The sequence below is a fragment of the Protopterus annectens genome, chromosome 3.part0, assembly GCF_019279795.1.
Source record: "Protopterus annectens isolate FY-2018-M chromosome 3.part0, PAN1.0, whole genome shotgun sequence".
NCBI lineage: Eukaryota > Metazoa > Chordata > Ceratodontiformes > Protopteridae > Protopterus > Protopterus annectens.
In genome coordinates, this window is record NC_056731.1 from 185012666 (window position 1) to 185027731 (window position 15066).

General features: G+C 43.7%; 1 protein-coding gene across 6 annotated transcripts in view; it reads left to right on the forward strand.

The window, feature by feature from the left end:
- Positions 1-15066, forward strand: part of ZMYND11 (zinc finger MYND-type containing 11) — a 1778022-nt gene that overhangs the window by 1272102 nt on the left and 490854 nt on the right. For all 6 annotated transcript variants that reach the window (XM_044064681.1, XM_044064682.1, XM_044064678.1 and 3 more), the window contains one exon: positions 6633-6688. In XM_044064681.1, the coding sequence (XP_043920616.1) occupies positions 6633-6688 (56 nt within the window). The remainder of the gene's footprint in view (positions 1-6632; positions 6689-15066) is intronic.

Genomic DNA, 15066 nt, shown 5'->3' on the forward strand with positions numbered 1-15066 from the left:
AGGTACAGGAGAAAAAGAGAAGGCAGTGGGGAGATTACTAGTTGAAGGTGTGGGTAGGAGGGGATGGGGGTTGTGTTGTTTAGCTAGTGATAGTATGGTTTGGGTGAAGTGTGTGTTGAATGAGGTAGCAATATTTTCTGAGGAGTGAGGGATGTTAGGAGGAGGGGTACTGACTTTACCTGAGTGGAGGATGGAGTTTATGGAGGACCAGAATTCTTTGGGGCTGTGTTGTGAGGAGACTAGGGCAGACTGGTAGTATTGGGATTTGTCCTGTTTTATTAGCTTTTTGACTCTATTGCGTAGTTCTAGGAATTTGTCTAGCTGAGGGGGTTTTGGTTTTGCGCCAGTGCTCCCAGGCTTTATCCCTGTTTTTCATTTCTGACTTAGTGGTTTTCTGTAGCCATGGAGAGGGTTGTGCTTTGATTCTGGAGAATCTTATGGGGGCATGGTAATTAAGGATGTTCAGGAAGGTAGTATTAAAAATTTCAACTGCATCATCTAGACTGAGGTACTTTAGAGGATGCCAGTTACATTCTTTGAGGGATGAGATGAATGTGAGTGGGTTAAAGTTTAGTTTTTTACTTTTTTGACGGTAGATGACAGGTTTAGCTTGGTATAGGTATTTTTTGAGTAGGAATGTTGGGGAGTGATCACTGAGGCTATCTGATAAGCAGCCTGTTATATATGACTGGGTGGTCTTACTGACTAGTATCCAATCCAGGGTAGTGTGCTTGGTGGAGTTTTTATTTATCCTGGTTGGTGACTGGACTAGTTGAGTGAAGCCATGAAGGTGTACATGATGGGGTTGGATTGTTGCCAGAACAGGATTGCCAGTCAATATTGAAATCACCTAAGATGATAGTTTCTTGGGGGAGATGGTGGGTAGACCAGCTGAGGAGGTTTTCTAGGGGAGGGATGTTTTGGCCAGGTGGGAAGTAGCATCCAATTATGTTGATGGTTTTGTTTTGGTTAATTTTGAGGTTGGTATATATTATTTCTTTATTGCCTATTTGTGGAGCTGATGATTTTAAGATCTGGATGTTTAGATGCTGTTTAAATATTATAGCTACACCACCTCCTTTTTTGTTTAGCCGGTCTACTCTTAGTATGCCGTAACCGGTAGGGAGTATTTGCTCACTGGTAATGTGAGGTTTTAGCTAGGTTTCTGTCAGGATGACTATATCTGGGGAGTACAAGTCTATGGTGGCATGGAGTTCATGGACTTTGTTGGCTATACTTCTAATATTTAGGCATAGTATAAGGAAGTCACTTGGCTTTCTATTGGCTATAATATGGGAGAAGTTGTGGTTTCTAGTCTGATTATGAAGATTGGGGTTGGAGATGGTAGGGCCAGGGTTGGGGTGGATGTCTCCACTTAGGGCTAGTTTTGATAAGCATGAGATTATTAGTTTTCTCAGTTTTTGAATATGTTTGTTTATAAGGGAACGTTATAATTGTGCTCTGTGGGTAATAGGTATGGTGGGAGGGTAACTATGTTAAGTTGTAGGGATGCTTTATGTTTGAGTAATGTAGATGGTAGAATATGTGGGGGGTGCGTATGGATGGTTCTTGAGCTGGTGGGAGGGGAGCTGAGTGTGGGTGAGACATGAGTGGTGGTGTGAGTAGTAGTACAGTGGTAGTGGTTGAGTGGGGGAATGATGGAGCTTTGGTATGATGTAAGATATGCAAGGAGAGTGCATGCAGTGAACATAGGAAAGGTATGCTTGTACATGTTAGATGAGGAGGTGTGATAGTAGTGGGAAGATGGAGGAGGTAGTGTTGGGTTAGTGCTGTGGTTGGCTATTAGAAAGATGGGAGGGGTTTGAGTGCAATAAAGGTGGGACCACCGGGGGGTGGGAGGGAATAGGGGGCAGGGTGGGGAGTGAAGTGGGTAGAGACCCTGTTAGTTGCTCGTATGAGGGGCTGGAAACAATCACAAAGTAAAGACATCTGTTAAGAAACAATCACAATTGACCAAGGACTGCTCTGAAACTGTAAGTCATTAGTTTCTCAGGTGGAAAAACAGGATAACCTTATATCAGTAGGCTACTGTGGTCATAGTTTAAATTTACAGACACACAGTATTGATCAGTTATGGATACTATTTGCTAACAGAAGGGAATAAGAGAAAGTGAAGATGTGTGTGTTTGTGTGTGTTTGTGTGTGTTTGTGTGTGTGTGTGTGTGTGTGTGTGTGTTTGTGTGTGTGTGTGTGTGTGTGTGTGTGTGTGTGTGTGTGTGTGTGTGTGTGTGTGTGTGTGTGTGTGTGTGTGTGGGGGGGGCTGCTTACAACCAAAGCAGAGTGCTCTCCAGGGGAAAATGAATATTGGCTCAAACAGGTAGACACATACTCAAAGTTAACTGTAGCTGTTTGCAGACAGTTCAGACCCGGACTGCACTTTTCTTACAAGAATGTTAAAGGTGGTACCGCAGTTGAAATACTTAAGAGTGGTGTTAGGTCTAGAAAAGAAGAGTACAGAGAGGAGTAAGCACTTTTGAGATGGTAAATATATATTATAAAGATTATAAAAAACACACTGAGCAAATAGCTACCGCATGCAGGACAATGCCATGCACCAACTACTTTGTATATGTAGATACTGAGCCAATTGGAAGAACAACAGTTATGCAGTCACAGATAAAAATATGCAGATACTGAGCCAATTGGAAGAACAACAGTTATGCAGTCACAGATAAAAATATAGCAAGCAGCAATCTGTCGTGGTTCTCTAATGTGATTCTATCCACCAGTAACAGCACAATTATATAGAAATAATTAGACACTAGTATGAGCTGTCTACACACAACACAATTACATGAATAACATTAGTGAAAAATGTTGATAAATGGAAGAGATTCTGTGCTTGGAAAAATGTTGATAAATAGAAGAGATTCTGTGCTTGGAACCAAGCACAAGGAACGGACGCAGCAAAACCAAATATCCCTCAGATCTTACAATACTTGACTGAGATGCTTGACAAGGGTCTATCTTTTTCTTCAATAAAAATCCATGCCTCTGGTATCTTGGCTCATTACAACACAGAGCCTCCCATCTTTTCTCATCCTCTGCTAAAACAGTATCTTAGAGGGGCCAAAAATTTAAGGCCTCCCAGAAGATCACCAACTCCTGCATGGGACCTCAATTTTGTGTTGGAAAAACTCACCCTGCCTCCTTTTGAACCAGCAGCTACTGCGGATATAAAGTTTTTATCTTGGAAAACAGCTTTTCTTTTGGCAATCACTTCAGCAAGAAGGGTTTCAGAACTACAGGCTCTCATGGCTGTGGAGCCTTTTATTACATTTTACCCGGACAGGGTATCCCTCAGAACCAAGCCTTCCTTTATGCCTAAGGTGGTATCCAGTGTGGCTCTTAACCAAACTATTCATCTGCCAACATTTTACCCAAATCCGCAGAACAAGGGGAAGCAGATTCTGCATTCATTGGTCGTACACAGACAACTAAGATTCTACTTAAACAGTACCAAATCTCTAAGAAAATCTGAGCAACTACTGGTGGCATTGGCTTCAGGATCAGAGGGGAAGGCTATATCAAAGCAAACTGTTTCAAAGTGGATAAGCCACTGCATTCGTTTCTGCTACTTGCATCATGGTAAACCTGTGCCCAAGGGAATCCGGTCACATTCTACCAGGGCTGCATCTACCTCAGCAGCCTTTCTCAGAGGAGTTCCAACCAAAGATATTCTAGAAGCTGCTACTTGGAGCTCTGTTCATACCTTCACAAAGCATGATCATCTGCCTCTCTTCTCAAAATTCAGGGCAGGCTTTGCCACTGCAGTTCTGCAGGCCTTATAGCCGCTCTTAATGCTATTTAGTTCCATCCTCCCATCCATAGATTTGGGATTCTACCCAAATGTAATGACTGCAACAGTGAAACATGAAAAACTTAGTAAAGTTATGTACACTTACCATAAATGTAGATGTTTGAGTGTATTCACTTTTGCAGTCCGGGTTACCCACCTGCCTTCACCCTTTTCTATTACTTCTCTTTCCTTCACTATATTCTAAAGCCTTTGTGGTGTATTTGCTTTTAGATGAAGGTAAAGTTTATGTTGCTAAAAGCGCATATATATATATATATATATATATATATATATATATATATTTATATATTGCTGTTTATATATTTTTATATATATTTTTGCTCCCCATTTGGGGGGCACCTGACATCTGGGGCAAGAAAAACTGAATAAAATGGTGTCGGCTGCATGTTTTATACCCCTGACGACCTGACGTCATGGAAGAGGAGACAGCAACCGACGCAGGACCCAAGACTTTGTTATTCAGGCCGACTGAGGGCAACCTGCCAGCAGATTACCCAAATGTAATGACTGCAACAATGAATACACTCGAACATCTACATTTATGATGTGTACACAACTGTAATTTGCCTCACACAGTAGACTTGCTAGACAATGCAAATGCTAACTTCTTTATCCCAGCCTGTTACCTCTCAAGCTGACTCTATGGATGATAGGATTATGATCCCTTTCAGGCACCAGTTTTCTGAGGACAAGCTACAGGCTTTCCAGGAGGCAAGGAAACCTAATACCCAAAAATCTTGTATATCAAATTAGAAAAGATTTTCTGTTTGGTGTCATGCTAACAAACATCACCCCATGCAAACAGGTTTCCCCATTGTCCTGTCTTATTTATGTGAGCTTTTAAAAGTGAGCCTGGCATAGTCCTCCATCAAGGCACACCTCTCAGCTATTTTGAACTGCTTGCCTCTAGATCCTCCTCTTTTTTGTAGGCTAGAGGTAGAACAGTTTCGGAAAGGTGTACTCCACCTTAAATCATTCAGGCAAGCTGTTCCACCTTCTTGGAACCTCAAATCTGTTACTGAAAAACTCAACTTGCTTCCTCCTTTTGAACTAGCAGCCTCTGCCTCTTTCAAATTTTGTAATTGGAAAACCATACTGCTACTAGTAGTCCTTACTTCAGCAAGACAAGTTTCTGAGCTCCAGGTCCTAAGGCCATCACTTCCATTCCTTATTTTTCATAAGAATAGACTGCCCTGAGTGCTAACCCCTCCTTTATGCCTAAAGCGGTAAATGAGCTATCCCTTAATCAGGCCATCAACCTCCCTACTTTCTTTCATAAACCACAGAATAAGGAAGAGGGAATTCTGCACTCTCTGGATGCACAAAGACAGCTCAGATTTTACTTGGATGAGACAGACATTTGAAAAAGAGTGACCATCTGTTTCCTTCCAAGAATCTATACTAGGTAGCCCTGTTTCAAAATCAACTATTGCTAACTGGATTTCTAAATACATCATCTTTTGCTGCACTTACAAAGGCAGATCTTTGCCTTCTCCAAGGAAAACATATTCTACCATAGCACTGGCCTCATCTGGAGCATTTTATAAGAGGGGTAGATTCAATTGCTATCCTAGAAGCAGCTACCTGGTCCTCTGTGTATACTTTTGCCAAACATTACAAAGTAGATGCCTTTTCTAAATCCAGAGCTGCCTTCACCAGATCAGTTCTCTCTGGTCTGTTTGACAGCTCTCCCATGTCTTATCCAGCCACACTTTACACTATTTAAGCTTATGGGATTTACCCAAAGGTTTGGAACACTTGAACAGTGATCTAAAGAAGGACATAGAACAGTTGTTAGAGAACTTTTTGTAACAGTAGAAGTCCTACTGATCTTTGTTCCAGTATTCCTTCCTATCGTGCCTTCCCCTCTTTTTACCTTTGCTGATCTCTTTTCATGGACCGAAGGGGAGCCATTTTCTGCCTTCTCCTCTCCTAGCTGGCCAGTTATCTAATATCCTGAGTTGTCTAAATGCTTCCTGACTTGGAAATGGTCAGTACTCATGGGCCTGTTTAGGTATCCTTATGCCCATGGGCTTAGGTCCTATATCAGGTGTATGGCTCTCTGGAAGATTTTGCTTTTGGTACCCAGGATGGACATCCAGGTTATCTAGCAAGATAACCCAACAGTTTGGAATACTGCAACAATGATCAGTAGGACATCTGCTATTATGGTAAGTTCTTGCACAACTGTACTTTGTTTTACAGAACTATTTAGGATTCTGCCCAGCACTGAGGAACTGTGCTGTAAGCGTTCCTTGTGAAGGATATTATAACCTCATAAGGTACTTGTAAGACTAGAGCCTTGAAGAAGAGATTATGCAGCAGCAGAGGATGCAGCTACTTTTATGTGGAATACAAACTGATGTTTGTGAAGTGGTGTTGCTGCTGTTTAACGGGACCTTCAGAAGCCTCAGTAGTTAGCCGTGTGGCAGGTTATGGTGGGTAGAAGCCAGAGAACTGCACTAAGAGTCTCTCCTTTAGAGGTAAACTGATTAGGGTGAGTACTTCACACCACAGTGCTTTAAGTTAAGTAATTTATTCTTCCTCCTCCCACACACAGAATATGACTTGAGCATGTTGGTTGCCATGCTCTTTGCTGTGTCATGCAAGTGCCTTGTGTCTCAGTACTCTGAATTCTTGCCAAAGCGAGTTCCATCATTTTGTTTGTTTTTAAGTAATGCAAGTCTAGAACTTTGTAGTCACACACTTAAATTTCTCCTAATGTTTGTTCATAGTAATTGTATTAGATCTGGTTCATTTTCTTCTGTGACCGTAATGATTTTTCTTGCAGCGGAAAGTGAACAGGCTGAAATTGCTGGAATGCTTTACAATGACACTTGCCATGAGGTAAGTTCATCCTATTAAGCTGTTACGTATTTTAAGCATTAGAAACAATAAATCATGTTGATGAATTTGGACAGTAGTTGTGTGTAAGTAGTAGAATGTTTTATGTAAATTTGCTGTTTTCTATAATTTCTGTATCATTTTGCATCGTTGGAGAATTAATATATGCAGACAATGAGCATCTTTACCAGAAAAGAAACCACATTTGTCAGTGTGCATAGACATCTCCAAAAGTCATGAGTGCTGTCTGCAGTATATTGCTGATGTTCTTCGTGTTCACTGTTGCAGTTATTACATTTGGGTTATCTGCTTGCAGTAGCCCTCAGTCGGCCTGATTAATAAAGTCTTGGGTCTTGCGTCGGTTGCTGTCCCTTCTTCCATGATGTCAGGTCATCAGGGGTATAAAACATGCAGCCGACGCCATTACATCAGTCTTTCTTGCCGTGCAGTGCCCGAAGCAGAAGCAGTTCGCAAGTGCCGGTCGGCCGAATCCTGAAATTTTTGTTTTCGAGTTTCAGAACCGAAGTCTTCAACTAAAGCTAAGTACCCCATTGGGGAAACTTACTTGTGGAAAGCATATCCCTCATAAAGATTTTCATTCGTACTGTAGTCCTTGCCTAGGTCTTGACCACGACGTACCTTGCTGTCAGTTTTGTGCTTTATTTAATCAGCGCACCATCCGTCGTCGGTATATTTTTGCTCTAAATATTTCAGTTCTCTGTTTAATTATCCAGAAATGTCATCAGACATCTGACTACTGGGATTTCGAAAAAACACAAAGATAAAGACAGAGACAGGCCGCCGAGGTCCAAAACTGCCGGCGACGCTTCTCCTAAGCCAGACACCAGTTCACCGATACTCAGTGAGGCGCTTTCACAGCCTCTGATATCCGCTCCTTCTGATTCACAAGCCTCTACTGAGACCCATTCGGAGTCCGGTATGCCGCGAGATGCTTCAACTATGGAACCCGCGGATGTCTCTACCTTGGATGGGTCCGGAGCCGCTGTGCAGGCACTGGCTTCTGAGTGTGTATTCAGGCCTACAGACTTGCATATTAAACCAACGCCTCCATCTTCATTTAGGTCTAAATCTCGAACCATGCCTAAAAAATTGATGCCCAGGCCGCATGCTCGGGCCTCTATGCCTAAAAAACAAATGATAAGAATGGCTGAAGATCTTATAACTCTAGGAAGCCAACCTCCCCCTTCTTAGAGACCTAGGACTGAAGTTGTTTATGAATCTTCTGACTAGGATTCCGATTTTTCTGATTCTTCTGATGATCTGGATTTGCCCTCATCTACTTATGAGGATTCTGATGCAGAGATTCTATTCCCTCTGGAAAACATACTTTGCAATGTGGATTTGATTCATTAGAGGCCTCTTGCAGGGCTGCTGTTACTGGGTCTGTGCTCAGAAGGCATGCTTGACTTAAGGAGCAATCTTTACCTGATCATGTTAAAGCTAAATTGTTGGATGCTCCCTTAAATCAGGACCGCCTGTTTGGCAACAAGGCTGAGGAAGTTCTTAAAAAGATGGAAGATAAAGCTAAATCTATGCAAACTGTTAAAGATTTCTTATAAGTTCAGCCTCCTAGATTTAGCAGGCATTGGCCCTCTAAGAATTGGTCCTTTCCAGCCCCTTCCAGGTCTTCTCAAGCCAAATCCAGGTACAGCAGAAACCCCAGGTTTCAGTCCCAGGGGACACACAAGACTAAGCAGTGGGGGGTTTCAGCACCCACATCAGGGAGTAGTAAGACACCCCCCTATGGAAAACTGTCTCAGTGACTTGCTTTTAAAACTTCCAAGCGCTTCCCAACTGAATTCTCCTTTAGGCGGAAAGATTGGTCTGCAGGCCAAAAACTGGGAACTCATTACCCAGGACAAATGGGTTTTAAATATAGTGTCCCAAGGGTACAGATTTCACTTTCACTCCTTACCAACACCAAGCGGGTGGGCAGATCTACCCCCAAATCAGTGTGCAGAGGGCCAAAATCAAGTACTCTCTCCCTTAAGCATGGGGGCTATTCAGTTGGTACCAGAAGAGGAAAAGGGACAAGTTTTCTATTCAAGACTTTTTCTGGTACCCAGAAAAGGCAATACATGGTGTCCCTATCCCAGACCTTTCTACTCTAAATACCTTTCTGGTGATTCCAAAATTCAAGATGCTGACTCTTCAGCTGCTTCCTATGCTAGGCAAAGATGCATGGTTGGCAACACTAGACTTAAATGAAGCATACCTGCACAACCCTATCAGGGAATCTTGTAGAAGATGCCTATGCTTCAAAGCAGGCATTCTCTGTGCTGCCCTTAGGCTTATCTACTGTGCCAAGGGTATTCACAAAGTGCCTAGCTCCAGTCATTGCATTCTGCAGACAAAGAAATATTCAAATATATCCATACCTGGATGATTGTCTAATTCAGGCAGAAAGCCAAGATATACTTTTGAATCATCTGGCCTTTGTTCAAAGGGTACTGACTTGTCTGGGGTGCACCATAAACAAAAGGAAATAACACCTGGTTCCCTGTCAACAAATTATATTCCTGGGAGCAAGCTTGAATACAACTTCCCATATGGCTATCCTCACGCCAGAGAAACTGACACATTTGACAACCTACTTCAAACAAATGGCCACAAAAACCCAGTTATCTGCAAGGCAAATACTGCAGGCCTTGGGGTTCATGGCCTCCTGCATTCTTCTAATTCCATATGCAAGGTGCATATGAGGAAACTGCATTGGTATCTCAAAAGCCTATGGTGTCGACATTCACAGGATCTAGAAGCTATGATTCCTATCATACCTTGTCTACGCCTAGAGTTCCTTTGATGGGCAGAGGCCTGCCACCAAAACAAGGGACTACCATTCACACTACCCCCTGCCACCCAAACCTTAACAACAGACACATCAGACTATGCATGGGGGGCTCACCTGGCAGGGAAGTGCATTCAGGGCAAATGGAACCCAAGGCAAATGCACCTACACATAAATCAAAAGGAAATGTTAGCTGTACAGAATGCTCTGACAGCCTTCAAGGACCACATTTTTCCGGGACAACTAATGGTAAAGACAGACAACACCACGGTCATGTGATACATAAACAAGCAGGGGGGTACACATTCTTACCCCCTCTGCAGACTAGTCATGGCATTGTGGAACACAGCCTTGAGCTACCAAGTGAATCTACAAGCTCAGTTCCTGCCAGGAAAACTAAATACACTGGCAGATGGACTAAGCAGAAACCTCATGGACCCATACGAGTGGAAACTGGAACCAAAGATTTTCAACATGTTGACAAGCAAATGGAGGAGCCCAGGTATAGACCTGTTTGCCTCCCCCCAGAACCATCAATTGGATGCATTTTGCACAAGGATTCCCCACAAACTAGCTTGGAAAGTGGATGCTCTATCTTTCAGCTGGAAAAACCTATCAGCTTATGACTTTCCTCCTCTGCCTCTGCTCTCCAAGGTACTACTAAAGATCAAACAGGACAAGCCAAGGATGCTGGCCACGCCAACACTTTACCCCCTCCTGCGCAGTGTGTCACGCTTGGCCCCATGACACCTGCCTCAGACTTCTTCCCTGTTGTCTCAGCAGGAGAACCAGATTCTTTACCCTCAGCTGCAAACCCTGAACCTAGCAGCCTGGCTAATCATCTAATCTCTCCTTTACCACCCCTCATTAAATCAGTGATGGATATAATTTTAGAGGTTAGTAGGCCTAGTACTAGAAAGTCTTATGCTGCAAAATGGAAAAGATTTTGTACCTGGAACCAATCTCAAGGGATGAGCGTAGCAGTGCCCAGTTTACCTCAGATTCTACAATATTTGACTGAGATGCTTCATAAGGGCTTGTCCTTTTCCTCCATCAAAATTTATGCCTCAGCCGTTTCAGCTCATTATACCACAGAGCCTCCCCTCTTCTGTCACCCACTGCTCAAGCAGTTCATCAGAGGGGCCAAAAATTTAAGGCCACCAAGGAGAACTCCAACTCCAGCCTGGGACCTTAACTTTGTTTTGGAGAAACTCACTCTTCCTCCTTTCAAGCCAGCTGCTACTGCAGATTTAAAGTTCCTTTCCTGGAAAACAGCTTTCCTTTTAGCAATCACTTCTGCAAGAAGGGTATCCGAGTTACAGGCCCTTATGGCAGTGGAGCCTTTCATCATCTTTTATGCAGACAGGGTGTCCCTCAGAACCAATCCCTCCTTCATGCCCAAGGTCGTATCCAGTGTGTGGCTCTTAATCAGTCCATTCATTTGCCTACCTTCTTTCCTAACCCACAGAACAAAGGGGAATGGATACTGCACTCCTTAGATGTGTGGACAGGACTAAACCTCAAAGGAAATCTTATCAACTGATGGTAGCATTTGCTGCAGGGACAGAGGGGAAAGCTATTTCAAAGCAAACCATTTCAAAATGGATAGGCCATGCATTCATTTCTGCTATAAGCACCATGGAAAACCTATCCCACAGGCATCAGACCCCATTCAACCAGGGCTGCATCTACCTCTACAGCCTTTCTCAGGGGTGTCCCTACAAGGGACATCCTAGAAGCTGCTACCTGGAGTTCTGCACATACTTTCACCAAGCATTATCATTTGCCAATTTTCTCTTAAATCCAGAGCTGGTTTTCCCACTGCAGTCTTGCAGGGCCTTATAGCTGGTCCTAATTCTATTTAAATTCCTCCTCCCAACCTTAGCTTTGGGAATCTACCCAAATGTAATGACTGCAACAGTGAAACACGAAGAACATAGTGCAGTTGTGTACACTTACCATAAATGTAGATGTTCGAGTGTATTCACTGTTGCAGTCCTGGTTACCCTTCCTCCAGCCCCCTTTCTTCTTTTGGCTATATCTCTACTATCACTTACTGTGCTCAAAAAGCTTTTTGGTGTATTTGCTTTTTTGTTGGCAGTATATCCTTGTATTATAGATTTAATTGCCTCCCATTAGTGGGGCACCTGACATCTGGGGCAAGAAAAACTGATGTAATGGCGTCGGCTGCATGTTTTATACCCCTGACGACCTGACGTCATGGAAGAAGGGATAGCAACCGATGCAGGACCCAAGACTTTGTTAATTAGGCCGACTGAGGGCTAGTGCAAGCAGATAACCCAAATGTAATGGCTGCAACAGTGAATACACTTGAACATCTACATTTATGGTAAGTGTACACAACTGTACTTTGTGGTTTCCTTCTCTATGAGCTAATGTTTGCACACACTTTTTTTTTCTGCTGTCTAGGGTGCACCCTCTGATAATACAGGTAATGACCTCACACTCTCAACTAGAAGGAACAACTGATTTCTAAACTCCACATTTCTTTTTTGCTGATCACCCAGTTCAGAAGTGAGTCCTAATATAGCGAATTATTGTACTTTATGCTGAAGGGAAACAGTGCTTCTAAGTGTTCCTTTTGCCAGTGCATCTCTAGCCAAAAACCCTCATTGGCACTGCCTCTGCTGCTTGCAGAAGCATATTTTATTAAGGAATGTTGCCACTATCGGGTGATGTTCACTTTAACAGTCATGGCTGCATTGTAGTTCATTTTCTGTGGGATGAGCTGCAGGTGGGATGTCTGATTTTTAGAGTTTTCAGGTGTCACCAGAGCAGTGTTGGACAGATGTTCATCGTGTTACCCTGCTGCAGTCATCACACTTGGGTTATCCTGCTGTCAGGCAGTCCCTCAGTCGGCCCGAATTCCAAAGTCTTGGTCCGGCGTCGGTTGCTGTCGCTTCTTCCCTGACGTCAGTGCGCCAGGGGTATATGAGAGGCATCCGACGCCATTTTCTTCAGTCTTTCTTGCCGCACAGTGCCCGAAGCAGAAGCAGTTCGCACGTGCCGGTCGGCCGACACCTGCGATTTTCTAATAGAGTTTCAGTCCGAAGTCTTCAAAGCTAAGTACCCTGTTGGGGAACCTTTTCTTGCCTCAGTCTGATGTCAGAAAAAGTTAACAATTGCATTTCTTGTGGGAAGCAAATACCTCATAAGGACTTTCATTCTTTTTGTATACCTTGCCTAGGCCCAGACCACGACGTCACTGGTTGTCGGTTTTGTGCTAGGTTCAATAAGCGAACTATAAAGCGACGCTTTGATTTTGCATGACACTACTTCGGTAGGAAATTTAATTACACTATGCCGTCAGAGCAGCCGACTACCGGCGTGCATAAAAAAATGCAAAGATAAAGAAAGGCAGCCTAGATCCAAGCCAAACTCTGAGGCCTCGGCTGGGCCGGTCGCCAGTTCTCCGGTTTTCAGTGAGGCACCTACGCAGCCCCTGGCTACCGCTGAATTGGATCCCCAGACTGCTTCGGATTCTCCAGCAGAGAGTTCTAGGCCGACGCAGCCATTTTCTTTAGGCCCTACCGACGACATTGCAGAAGGAGAAGCCGGTGCTGTAGAAACCCCTTCGGTTTCTGAAGGTGTCTTCAGACCGACTACTCTCACCATAAAATCTTAAGCTTAGCATAAGATTTTATGGTGAGAGTAGAGCTTGACTCCTCTAAAACCAAAAAAGACTACACTTCAGTCTCCAGGTCAACGCCCTATGCCTAAGAAACAGATGCTTAAAATGGCTGAAGATTTGATTTCTTTGATCAGGGGTTCCCACCCCCCACCCCCCCACCCCCGACAAAAGGCCTAGACAAGAGGAGGATTATGCCTCCTCTGATCAAGTGTCTGTTTCCTCAGGCTCCTCTGAGGAACAGGATTACTCCTTTCCCCCTTATGAAGATTCTGATGCTGAAGACTCCATTCCCTCTGCTTCTCCCCCTGAAGATTATTCCTTTGGGGGAAACCTTACATACCATGAGGGAACATTTCCACTGGGAAGGTCAGGACTACTCCAACTCAAAGAAAAGGCTCCGAGAGTTTCTTTTACTCCCCCAGCACAGACTACTTGCTATCCCCCCAGTTATAGACATTGTGGATGATGTTTTTTTAGAATCTAGTCTAAATCCAGATTCTCTGCCTCCTGCTCCAGCCAAACCAGATAGATACTATAGAGTGCCTGACTCACACAAATTCCTATACAAAAGCCCTGTTGCTGATCCAGAGACAATCTCCCAGGGTCCCAAAGGGGCTAAGGATTCTATGGCTAAAAATCCTGTACCCTCTGAAAGGGACTCCAGAGCACTAGATAGGTGGGGGAAGAAGGTTTACACCTCAGCTACTCTAGCTATGAAAGCACTAAATTGTCAATTTCACATGCTTAAATACCAGCAATTCCTAATGTCTCAAATAAAACAAAAGATAGGCATGCACCCTCAACAGTCTGAATTCAAGGAAAATGCAGGATCTGTTGCATGCAGCTGAACAGGTGGGCAAACATACTTTACAATGTGGTTTTGATGCCTTGGAAGCTTCCTCTAGAGCAGCTGTTACTGGGTCTGTTATACGTAGGCATGCTTGGTTAAAGGAACAATCTCTGCCTGATCATGTTAAAGCAAAGTTACTAGATGCACCCTTACAGCAGGATTTCTTATTTGGGGTTAAAGCAGAGGAGGTTTTAAAGAAAATGGAGGATAAGGCAAAATCTATGCAGACGGTCAAAGATTTCTTACAGGTACAGCCCCCATGCTTCAGCAGAAATTGGCCAACATAAAATTGGTCCTTTCCAGCTTCTGACAGACCACAGAGGGGTAAATCCAGGCGCCCAAGGGGCAGAGGACAAGCACAAATCCCTTACAAACATCGCCAGTGTGGCACTGCAACACAGAAGGGAGGAGAAGACAGGTCCCAAACTACTAGAAGGCAAACACAATGACTTAAACCTCAAACTGCCAAGCAAAACTCTCTTGGCAGCTCCCTTGGGAGGAAAATTAGCACTTTTTGCAACTGGCGCATCGTCACAAAGGACAAATGGGTCCTAGACATTATCACACAAGGATACAGATTCCATTTCCACACCTTGCCAAGGATAAAAGGTATGCCAAACCTGCCACAAAATCAATGGGCAGAGGCACAAAAACAAATTACAGCTCTCATGGACATGAGAGCCATTCAACTGGTACCTACACAGGAGCAAGGCCAAGGATTTTACTCAAGGCTCTTTCTAGTCCCCAGAAAGGACAATGCTTGGAGACCCATTCTGGACCATTCAATTTTAAACACCTTCTTGCAAGTACCCAAATTCAAGATGCTAACACTACAGCAGCTTCTTCCCATGTTGGGCAAGAAAGCTTGGCTAGTAACGTTGAATCTCAAGGAGGCATAACCTGCATGTCCCTATCAGACAAAATTGCAGAAGATACCTCCGTTTCATTGCAGGTTCAACCCTTTACCAATTCTCTGCACTGCCCTTTGGCTTATCTACTTGCCCAGGGTCTTCACAAAATGCCTGGCACCAGTAATTGCATACTGCAGACAAAGAGGAATTCAAATATAC